The sequence below is a fragment of the Pseudophryne corroboree genome, chromosome 11 (assembly GCF_028390025.1).
Source record: "Pseudophryne corroboree isolate aPseCor3 chromosome 11, aPseCor3.hap2, whole genome shotgun sequence".
In the NCBI taxonomy this organism is placed as follows: domain Eukaryota; kingdom Metazoa; phylum Chordata; class Amphibia; order Anura; family Myobatrachidae; genus Pseudophryne; species Pseudophryne corroboree.
The window spans coordinates 338,166,446-338,178,467 of NC_086454.1; the positions used below are offsets into that span (position 1 = coordinate 338,166,446).

At 54.5% G+C, this 12,022-nt stretch overlaps 1 protein-coding gene across 2 annotated transcripts in view; it reads right to left on the reverse strand.

The window, feature by feature from the left end:
* GOT2 (glutamic-oxaloacetic transaminase 2) overlaps positions 1-12,022 on the reverse strand; it is a 29,071-nt gene continuing 17,049 nt past the window's right edge. For both annotated transcript variants that reach the window (XM_063945853.1, XM_063945852.1), the window contains exons 2-10: positions 10,019-10,175; positions 4,862-4,990; positions 2,577-2,636; positions 1,936-2,097; positions 1,724-1,828; positions 1,337-1,487; positions 1,061-1,226; positions 832-982; positions 1-566 (exon numbers count right to left, since the gene is read on the reverse strand). In XM_063945853.1, coding sequence (XP_063801923.1) covers positions 444-566; positions 832-982; positions 1,061-1,226; positions 1,337-1,487; positions 1,724-1,828; positions 1,936-2,097; positions 2,577-2,636; positions 4,862-4,990; positions 10,019-10,153 — 1,182 coding nt within the window. In that variant the 5' untranslated portion in view covers positions 10,154-10,175 and the 3' untranslated portion in view covers positions 1-443. The remainder of the gene's footprint in view (positions 567-831; positions 983-1,060; positions 1,227-1,336; positions 1,488-1,723; positions 1,829-1,935; positions 2,098-2,576; positions 2,637-4,861; positions 4,991-10,018; positions 10,176-12,022) is intronic.

Below are 12,022 nucleotides of genomic sequence, written 5' to 3' on the forward strand. Positions count from 1 at the left end.
AACATTCCCAAATTCATTTTATTGCAACAATACATTCAGAGTACTATTCAGCTGTTCCTCTCCCCCGGACACCAGCACCCCAGGACTGTCAGAATGGCTGGGTGATGTGACGGCGGAAGCTGATGGGGCCAGTATTAGAACCTATGATTTATAGGCTTGAGATGGGAAACCCGCTGAGGAATCCTTCCTGGTCACCAGGTGGTGCATCTTCTACAGCGGCGTTTTCCCAGGGAAGCTCCAGGACGCCAGAGCGGTCCCAGGTTCACATACTTCCTTTTACTTAGGAGCAGCAACAAGGAATCAGACATAGTTCATGGACAGGGGAGATCTTTAACACTGGGGTATCTGTAACAGTTCTAAAGGTACATCAATGGATACACTGGGCTGGGGTGTACAGTTCTCTGCGCCGGGGGAGGGGCTTTCCATACATGGCGACTCTTCCCTCACTTGGAGACCTGATGGATGGCGTGAGCGAGATAGCCAACATTTCCCGATGTGACACCGGCTACAGAGATCCGACCATCCTTGGTCATGTAGATGGAGAATTCCTTTGTGAGACGCTCCACCTGCGGGTGAGGAGAAAGAACAATGAAACGAGCGCCGTGATTAACCACCGATAATGTGACAGAACTCCTGCCCCCACCATAATTCCACATACTCTAAGTGGCCAGGTTCGGACAAGACCAGTAGCGGGGGCGGGGGAGAGACATCGCCTTCATTATGTGCCATGAGACACTGAGAAACCTGGAAAAGTCTTGAGGTCTCGGCTTTTGCTTAGAACAACCCGGTCACCGCATGTGACCCACACTCGTTTGCTGCTCTGAGGCTCACCTGTTCTGGGCGTAAGCCGGTGAAGCAGAACATGCCGATCTGGTCGCTTATGTGCTGCCAGCTATGTATGGAGCCTTCCTTCTTCAGGTTGGACACCAGCTGCTCGCGCATGCTGATAATGCGGTTGGCCATACCCTTCACCTCCTGCAGCCTGCGGAGAGACAGAGCGTGAGTTGCCACCGGACAGAAGGATCCAATCCCCAAGAACACACTGGCATTATATACTTACCACTCGCCACGCAGGTCTGGCTGGGTCAGTATGGCGGCGGCTATTCTCGCCCCATTAAGAGGAGGGTTTGAGTACATGGGACGAATCAGGATTTTCAGCTGGGATTCCACTCTCTTGGCTTCATCGACATCACTGCAGACCACAGTGAAAGCGCCGACACGTTCACCTGGATGCAGAATACATTGAAACATGAGCGAGCCACTCCGGGAATACCAGGACAACAGATGGTCCCCAAACCATGCTTTACTGCCCTTCCACAGAGACTGGTATACCCACCATAGAGCCCCATGTTCTTCGCATAGGACTGGGAGACCACAACATTGAGGCCCTCCTGGATGAAGTGACGTACGGCCCAGGCATCCCGGTCAATATCTCCGCTGGCAAAGCCTTGGTAAGCCATATCAAAGAAGGGGAACAGGCGGCGACTCTGGAAAGAGACATTTACACAACACAAGAATGAGAGGACTCTGTCCTGCCCAGAGAAAGACTATGCCCGCTCATATAGGCACAGATACCAGGGATAGATTCCTCTGTCCTGCCCAGAGAAGAACTCTATGCCCGCTCATATAGGCACCGATTTCATGGATTAGTGGAAGTGATAACATCGGTATTAGTGCCAAGTGCCCACACGGTACCCATAGCCATGTGCCATACGAGAGTTACCTTAACCACAGCTGCCAACTCCTTCCACTGCTCTTTCTTGGGGTCCACGCCGGTGGGGTTGTGAGCGCAGGCGTGGAAAAGGATGATGCTCTGCTCTGGGATTTTCTGGAAAGGCAGAATAATGTGAGGTAATTAGAGAGGTAAGCGCAGAGCGCAGTGCCTGGTAACGTTCTGCAGAGACGCTCTACAATAAATATGTCAGGGTCACTCACCGAAATATCATCCAGAGCCCCAGAAAAATCAAAGCCGCAGGTCTTAGGGTCATAATATCTGTATCCTTTAAGCTCCAATCCAGCATCACGGAAGATTGGGGTGTGGTTGCCCCAGGACGGCTTGGGCAGGTACACGTCCCGGCTGGCTTTATAGAACCGTTGCTGCAAAGAAACAAGTCACAGAATATCTGATGGAGCGCAGAACACGTTACCCTGAGGACGTGAAAGCACATGTCCCGGGCTCACCCCTAGGAGGGTAAACGGCTCTGGTCATGTAATAGGGAGAGAACACCCACCCCCTCCGGGTGAGAGCGAACCACAGACCTGGATACCCTCGTTACCACAGTCAGGGACAGTAATGGGTTCTCAGAAGCCGCAGCAGTGACATGTTGGATTAGTACAGAGAAGGACGTATGTGGTGAGCCCGAGTGTCCGGTTGGGGGGGAATGAGCCGGTATGGTTCCCCATTCCAGTATATGGATATAAAATAAAGCACCCGGGGGTCCTCTTCCTACACATACCCGGCTGGTGACAACCACATGTACGGTTGTCACTGTACAATGCAGCACTGCCAGAGGAGAAGGACAGATCCCACAGTGGAAAGTAATCCCGGACACACTACCTGGGCGCATCTAACTCACCAAGAAGTTGCCTCCGACTCGCAGAGATCCAGTTCCAGAGATGGTCTGTACAGTGATATACTGCGGAGACAGAAGGGAATCAGATCAGAATAACCAGGAGAACGCATTCACTCCCCGCCGCCTATAATCAGTCACAGCTATTATCCCCTGCCCCAGTGACGTCTGTACACTATACCGCTATTATCCCCTGTCCCAGTGACGTCTGTACACTATATCGCTATTATCCCCTGCCCCAGTGACGTCTGTACACTATACCGCTATTATCCCCTGTCCCAGTGACGTCTGTACACTATATCGCTATTATCCCCTGCCCCAGTGACGTCTGTACACTATACCGCTATTATCCCCTGTCCCAGTGACGTCTGTACACTATATCGCTATTATCCCCTGCCCCAGTGACGTCTGTACACTATACCGCTATTATCCCCTGCCCCAGTGACGTCTGTACACTACACCGCTATTATCCCCTGCCCCAGTGACGTCTGTACACTACACCGCTATTATCCCCTGCCCCAGTGACGTCTGTACACTACACCGCTATTATCCCCTGCCCCAGTGACGTCTGTACAGTGATATACCGCGGGGAAACCGGAACCAGATCAGGAGAACGCATTCACTCCCCACCACCTATATAGCGGCACAGCTATTATCCCCTGCCCCAGTGATGTGGGGAGAAGCTAAACATACAGGTCCAGACTATAGGACACTGGGTAATCGCAGGTTCCATGTCTTCCCCATTCACTCACACACGCAGAGACTGACTAGCTGGAGGTGGTGGGAGGGAGACTAGGCAGGTCCGTCGTACGAATCATGGAGGGTACTTTGTGGCCTACACATAAATCTACAAATTACAAAACTTGGGCCTATAAAGGAAGGGGGGCATCACAGGAAGCACGGCCTCCTCCTCATCCTCTGAGCCCACAGGACATCAGGCTGCTTACATCATGGACATACTGCGGTATGACGTCACCAGGCGGGGGAACAGAAGGACTATTCTGTCGGGACACTTGAGCACCAGCGCCGGACATCAGGAACAGGCAATGCGACGGCTGAGATCTGTGCGCTATTATCAGATGTATGTGCAATATTTATCCATTATGAAAATTGTCATCAACCGTCCCAGACTACATCGCTCCCCGTCACATGATGGGACTCTGGGGAGTGGACCTGCTCCTGGTATAACAGTGCATGGACAGCCAATAGACCAGTGATCTCCAACCCGTAGCTCACACAGCGCACGGGCTTGGGCAGTCACTGGCACTCCTCCTCCCTTCATTTTTAATATTGTGTCGGCCGTCAGTCAATCAGAGCTCGTGGACCGGTAGTGGCGGCACCTGATTGGTTGCCGGACCGCGAGTTTTGATTGGCTCACTTACCGGCACCATATTTTAAATGCCCGCAGCAGACTGTCACCCTCACCGCAGCCGCTCTCCGGACTTCACAGGAGAGGCGCGCGCTGCGCTCTCCTCCCCTTCTGTCCCTCATACAGGAGGAGCAGCACCGGCGGCAGTAGAAGAAGCCAGCAAGGGTTAGCACTGTGTGGGGCACTGCATCGGACACTGCGGGGGGGCATTTTATCTGGCACTAATGGGGGCATTATTTGTATATCTGGCACTGCTGGGAGGAATTATTTGATTATCTTCCACTGCTGAGGGGCAATATTTGTGTCTGCCACTGCTGAGGGGCAATATTTGTGTGTCTGCCACTGCTGAGGGGCAATATTTGTGTGTCTGCCACTACGCGGGGGGGGAATTACTTGTAGTTGTAAGGATACACCCACTTTTGTGAGGCCACACCCACTTTTGCAGGGACGCACACGCATTGAGGGGAGGTAGCTCACACCCCAATTAAGGTTGGAGACCACTGCAATAGACTATATACACTCACTATCTACAGTGCCTCAGCGCCAGGATAACGAAGCACCACGTCTGTACCGGACGGATCTCTTGCCCCGGCACAGGTGAGATAAGGTTACAGCCATCTGTCACCCCTTATATGTATAGGGGGGAAATGAGGAGGCTGATCTCTGGTCAGTCAGGTAATATCCACAGAGTAACCCTGACCCTTACACCCCGCTGTACACTATTACACAGAACAGACACTTGTCAGCTACAGATCCCCATCCCACAAGTAGATAGGTTACTTTCCCCTTTACATAGGAAATATAATGTCCGTCTGTCACTGTGGCAGAGATTATACAGGTGCGTCACACATCCTCCTCCTCCAGCGTTTGCCAGTTCTAACCGGTAGAGCCCGGACGTGACGCCAGGTAAATGCTAACTTACCCGTCCACTCTGTACCACCTCGGCGTTGTCACCAAGCGCCAGCTGAGCCGATGCCCGGGCAAATTCTGCCAGCCCTCCAATAGGCAGGTACTCCTTGTCCAGGTTCTTGGCTGCCATCTGCGCCTCGGCCTGAGAGAGACATATAGACGTTATAGAACCACCCTACTGCATGATGTCCGGATCCACTCTAAGGCAGTGTATCCCAGGCCCACTCCTCAGGCCATGTTTTCCAGATCTACTGGCTGTTCCACCCATACTCCCAGGTGGCGCTAATTATTTCACTTGTGCTGCTGAGGAGATCTGGAAAACATGCACTGTTGGTGGTTGCTGAGGACTGGAGCTGGGAAACGGCTTTAAGGCATTATGTACTATTACAGTATATCACATATAAATAGTCAAATGCTCGCAAAGCAAAAACCCGTTCTTACTGTAGATTTCCCCTTTTCTGTTCCTAGTACAGCGTCAGCCCCCCATGCCCAGGGTCTGACTCTCAGTATCTGTATGTAGGCACAGTAACACTTCTCTCTTCCTCTGTGCAGTGCCTGAATCTGCTGTAACACCCTGGGGCAGGTTCTGTTACCCGCAAGGCTTAAAGCTGCAGGATATTAGGGTGTGTGTGTCTCAGCAGAAGGGTCTACCTACGGGAACTCAGGTGCAGGTGCACCTCGAGGCTCAATCCGCCCCATACAGTCTCCTATAGCATTATAATGTCTGATACACCAGCTGACCGGCGCCCCCGCATGGAGACAGCAGAGGACCCAGTACTGGCAGCAGGACAGGAGGGGACACTAAACGCAGCACATTGCAGCACCGTCACTACATCGGCTAGAAAGCAAAGATCAAGTAAACAGATTTATTGGCAAGTGGTGGAAAGGTTCAAAGTAGAAGCTGCAGCCCTGAGACTTGTGTCCTCTGCAGGGAAAGATCCACTGACTGGCACAGGGACTGTTGACCCAACCATACCGCCCCCCAGCACGTAACCTGAGGTGCCAGCCCATGTACTGCAGGAGAGATCCAGCCTGGTACCAGGGACTGCTGCTCCCACCATACCGCCCCCCAGCACGTAACCTGAGGTGCCAGCCCATGTACTGCAGGAAATATCCGGCCTGGTACCAGGGACTGCTGCTCCCACCATACCGCCCCCCAGCACATAACCTCTGAGGTGCCAGCCCATGTACTGCAGGAGAGATCCAGCCTGGTACCAGGGACTGCTGACCCCACCATACCGCCCCCCAGCACGTAACCTCTGAGGTGCCAGCCCATGTACTGCAGGAGAGATCCAGCCTGGTACCAGGGACTGTTGACCCCACCATACCGCCCCCCAGCACGTAACCTCTAAGGTGCCATCCCATGTACTGCAGGAGAGATCCGGCCTGGTACCAGGGACTGCTGCTCCCACCATACCGCCCCCCCAGCACGTAACCTCTGAGGTGCCAGCCCATGTACTGCAGGAGAGATCCAGCCTGGTACCAGGGACTGCTGACCCCACCATACCGCCCCCCCAGCACGTAACCTCTGAGGTGCCAGCCCATGTACTGCAGGAGAGATCCAGCCGGGTACCAGGGACTGCTGACCCCACCATACCGCCCCCCAGCACGTAACCTCTGAGGTGCCAGCCCATGTACTGCAGGAGAGATCCAGCCTGGTACCAGGGACTGTTGACCCCACCATACCGCCCCCCAGCACGTAACCTCTAAGGTGCCATCCCATGTACTGCAGGAGAGATCCGGCCTGGTACCAGGGACTGCTGCTCCCACCATACCGCCCCCCCAGCACGTAACCTCTGAGGTGCCAGCCCATGTACTGCAGGAGAGATCCGGCCTGGTACCAGGGACTGCTGACCCCACCATACCGCCCCCCCAGCACGTAACCTCTGAGGTGCCATCCCATGTACTGCAGGAGAGATCCGGCCTGGTACCAGGGACTGCTGACCCCACCATACCGCCCCCCAGCACGTAACCTCTGAGGTGCCATCCCATGTACTGCAGGAGAGATCCAGCCTGGTACCAGGGACTGCTGCTCCCACCATACCGCCCCCCCAGCACGTAACCTCTGAGGTGCCAGCCCATGTACTGCAGGAGAGATCCGGCCTGGTACCAGGGACTGCTGACCCCACCATACCGCCCCCCCAGCACGTAACCTCTGAGGTGCCATCCCATGTACTGCAGGAGAGATCCAGCCTGGTACCAGGGACTGCTGCTCCCACCATACCGCCCCCCCAGCACGTAACCTATGAGGTGCCAGCCCATGTACTGCAGGAGAGATCCAGCCGGGTACCAGGGACTGCTGACCCCACCATACCGCCCCCCAGCACGTAACCTCTGAGGTGCCAGCCCATGTACTGCAGGAGAGATCCAGCCTGGTACCAGGGACTGCTGACCCCACCATACCGCCCCCCAGCACGTAACCTCTGAGGTGCCAGCCCATGTACTGCAGGAGAGATCCAGCCTGGTACCAGGGACTGCTGACCCCACCATACCGCCCCCCAGCACGTAACCTCTGAGGTGCCAGCCCATGTACTGCAGGAGAGATCCAGCCATGGTACCAGGGACTGCTGCTCCCACCATACCGCCCCCAGCACGTAACCTCTAAGGTGCCATCCCATGTACTGCAGGAGAGATCCAGCCTGGTACCAGGGACTGCTGCTCCCACCATACCGCCCCCAGCACGTAACCTCTGAGGTGCCAGCCCATGTACTGCAGGAGAGATCCAGCCGGGTACCAGGGACTGCTGACCCCACCATACCGCCCCCCAGCACGTAACCTCTGAGGTGCCAGCCCATGTACTGCAGGAGAGATCCAGCCGGGTACCAGGGACTGCTGACCCCACCATACCGCCCCCCCAGCACGTAACCTCTGAGGTGCCAGCTCATGTACTGCAGGAGATATCCAGCCGGATACCAGGGACTGCTGACCCCACCATACCGCCCCCCAGCACGTAACCTCTGAGGTGCCAGCCCATGTACTGCAGGAGAGATCCAGCCGGGTACCAGGGACTGCTGACCCCACCATACCGCCCCCCAGCACGTAACCTCTGAGGTGCCAGCCCATGTACTGCAGGAGATATCCAGCCTGGTACCAGGGACTGCTGACCCCACCATACCGCCCCCCCAGCACGTAACCTCTGAGGTGCCAGCTCATGTACTGCAGGAGATATCCAGCCGGATACCAGGGACTGCTGACCCCACCATACCGCCCCCCAGCACGTAACCTCTGAGGTGCCAGCCCATGTACTGCAGGAGAGATCCAGCCGGGTACCAGGGACTGCTGACCCCACCATACCGCCCCCCAGCACGTAACCTCTGAGGTGCCAGCTCATGTACTGCAGGAGATATCCAGCCGGATACCAGGGACTGCTGACCCCACCATACCGCCCCCCCAGCACGTAACCTGAGGTGCCAGCCCATGTACTGCAGGAGATATCCGGCCTGGTACCAGGGACTGCTGACCCCACCATACCGCCCCCAGCACGTAACCTCTGAGGTGCCAGCCCATGTACTGCAGCAGGAAGTCCCTTTCCCAGTCACAGCTATCCCTCCCATACCCCCCACCGCTTCTCTAATTCTAGGGTCACGTGAGGACAACTTGGCCTGGAGCACTCAGGTGGAGGCGACATTCCCGGATCACGTGTACAGGGCGTGTTCTCAGGGCAGACACACGTCTGAGATCTGTGAGCAAACAGAATCACAATGGGGGTAATTCTGAGTTGATCGCAGCAGCAAGTTTGTTAGCAATTGGGCAAAACCATGTGCACTGCAGGGGGGGGCATATGTAACATGTGCAGAGAGAGTTAGATTTGGGTGGGTTATTTTGTTTCTATGCAAGGTAAATACTGGCTGCTTTATTTTTACACTGCAATTTCGATTTCAGTTTGAATACACCCCACCCAAATCTAACTCTCTCTGCACATGTTACATATGCCCCCCCTGCAGTGCACATGGTTTTGTCCAACTGCTAAAAAATTTGCTGCTGCGATCAACTCAGAATTACCCCCAATGTGCATTCCCCGGCTTATTCCCAGACAAAGCATCGTCCCACCGACCCCTTCCCTGGTGCGATAGCCTGACACCATGTACCTCAGTCTATTATCCATGCCTCCAACAGAACGAGGTACAGCTGCACCCACCCCCATTCCCCCCCACACACAGACCGCGCCCCCCCATCACCTTCCACACACACACACACACCGCCCCCCCCCCACACACACACCGCGCCACCCCCCCATTCCCCACACACACACAGACCGCGCCACCCCCCATTCCCCACACACACACACAGACCGCGGCACCCACCACCTATCCCCCCCACACACCGCGCCCCCCCCACACACACACCGTGCCACCCCCCCCCCCCCCACCCACCCACACAGACCGTGCCACCCCCATTGCCCCTCACACACCCACAGGCCGTGCCACCCCCCACTCCCCCACAGACCGTGTCCCCCACATAGGCCGTGCCCATCCTCCCCACCCACACATCCGCCGAATTCCCACACACCGACGTGCCCCCCCCCTTCCTACACAGGAATATCCTTGTATCCAGCCACAAGAATAACCCACTGAGGGCACAGAGTTTAGGTAGAACGTGTAACAGGGAGGAAAGAGCCTCTGGCCTGACTCCTATCACCCTGCAGTCGGACACAGCGGGGTCTGGGAGTTACTGGCATTTAGGAACCGCACACGTGTATCATTACCCTAACATACATGTGCCCACAGGATCAGCTGTAAGTGAAGATTTCCAGCCATGCGCAGGAGCGCTGTGACCTCTGACCTGTCTATAGTGTTACACACGCAGATCTGCCGCCACACAGCTCACCTTCCGCACGCTGCTCAGGAGCGCTGTGACCTCTGACCTGTCTATAGTGTTACACACGCAGATCTGCCGCCACACAGCTTACCATCCGCACGCTGCTCAGGAGCGCTGTGACCTCTGACCTGTCTATAGTACGAGTGTTATACACGCAGATCTGCCGCCACACAGCTCACCTTCCGCCCGCTGCGCAGGAGCGCTGTGACCTCTGACCTGCCCATAGTAGTGTTATACACGCAGATCTGCCGCCACACAGCTCACCTTCCACGCGCTGCTCAGGGTCGCTGTGACCTCTGACCTGTCTATAGTACGAGTGTTATACACGCAGATCTGCCGCCACACAGCTCACCTTCCGCACGCTGCTCAGGACAAAGGGCTTCCCAGCGTCATCCCGATACGCCCCCACCCCCAGGTTCATCTTCTTGGGGTTCGTGTCTCTCTTGAAAGCTTCTGTAACGCCCAGGATGGGGTCAGGGGGCCCCATCTCCACATGAGACCACCAGGAGCTGACGGTACAACAGGATGGTTACAGGTCAGAATCATCATACAGCGATAATGCACCATTCCTTCCCTCACTCCCATGTACAGGGAAGACACAGATAAAATAAGATTTTACTTACCGATAAATCTATTTCTCGGAGTCCGTAGTGGATGCTGAGGTTCCTGAAAGGACCATGGGGAATAGCGGCTCCGCAGGAGACAGGGCACAAAAAGTAAAGCTTTTCCAGATCAGGTGGTGTGCACTGGCTCCTCCCCCTATGACCCTCCTCCAGACTCCAGTTAGGTACTGTGCCCGGACGAGCGTACACAATAAGGGAGGATTTTGAATCCCGGGTAAGACTCATACCAGCCACACCAATCACACCGTACAACTTGTGATCTAAACCCAGTTAACAGTATGATAACAGCGGAGCCTCTGAAAGATGGCTTCCTTCAACAATAACCCGAATTAGTTAACAATAACTATGTACAAGTATTGCAGATAATCCGCACTTGGGATGGGCGCCCAGCATCCACTACGGACTCCGAGAAATAGATTTATCGGTAAGTAAAATCTTATTTTCTCTATCGTCCTAGTGGATGCTGGGGTTCCTGAAAGGACCATGGGGATTATACCAAAGCTCCCAAACGGGCGGGAGAGTGCGGATGACTCTGCAGCACCGAATGAGAGAACTCCAGGTCCTCCTTAGCCAGAGTATCAAATTTGTAAAATTTTACAAACGTGTTCTCCCCTGACCACGTAGCTGCTCGGCAAAGTTGTAATGCCGAGACCCCTCGGGCAGCCGCCCAAGATGAGCCCACCTTCCTTGTGGAGTGGGCCTTTACAGATTTAGGCTGTGGCAGGCCTGCCACAGAATGTGCAAGTTGGATTGTGCTACAGATCCAACGAGCAATCGTCTGCTTAGACGCAGGAGCACCCATCTTGTTGGGTGCATACAATATAAACAACGAGTCAGATTTTCTGACTCCAGCTGTCCTTGCAATATATATTTTTAATGCTCTGACAACGTCCAGTAACTTGGAGTCCTCCAAGTCACTTGTAGCCGCAGGCACTACAATAGGCTGGTTCAGATGAAATGCTGACACCACCTTAGGGAGAAAATGCGGACGAGTCCGCAGTTCTGCCCTGTCCGAATGGAAAATCAGATATGGGCTTTTGTAAGATAAAGCTGCCAGTTCTGACACTCTCCTGGCCGAAGCCAGGGCTAGAAGCATGGTCACTTTCCATGTGAGATATTTCAAATCCACCTTCTTTAGTGGTTCAAACCAATGAGATTTTAGAAAGTCCAAAACCACATTGAGATCCCACGGTGCCACTGGAGGCACCACAGGAGGCTGTATATGTAGCACTCCCTTAACAAAGGTCTGGACTTCAGGGACTGAAGCCAATTCTTTTTGAAAGAAAATCGACAGGGCCGAAATTTGAACCTTAATAGATCCCAATTTGAGACCCATAGACAATCCTGATTGCAGGAAATGTAGGAATCGACCCAGTTGAAATTCCTCCGTCGGAGCACTCCGATCTTCGCACCACGCAACATATTTTCGCCAAATTCGGTGATAATGTTGCACGGTTACTTCCTTCCTTGCTTTAATCAAAGTAGGAATGACTTCTTCCGGCATGCCTTTTTCCTTTAGGATCCGGCGTTCAACCGCCATGCCGTCAAACGCAGCCGCGGTAAGTCTTGAAACAGACAGGGACCCTGCTGAAGCAAGTCCCTCCTTAGAGGTAGAGGCCACGGATCTTCCGTGATCATCTCTTGAAGTTCCGGGTACCAAGTCCTTCTTGGCCAATCCGGAACCACTAGTATCGTCCTTACGCCTCTTTGCCGTATAATTCTCAATACTTTTG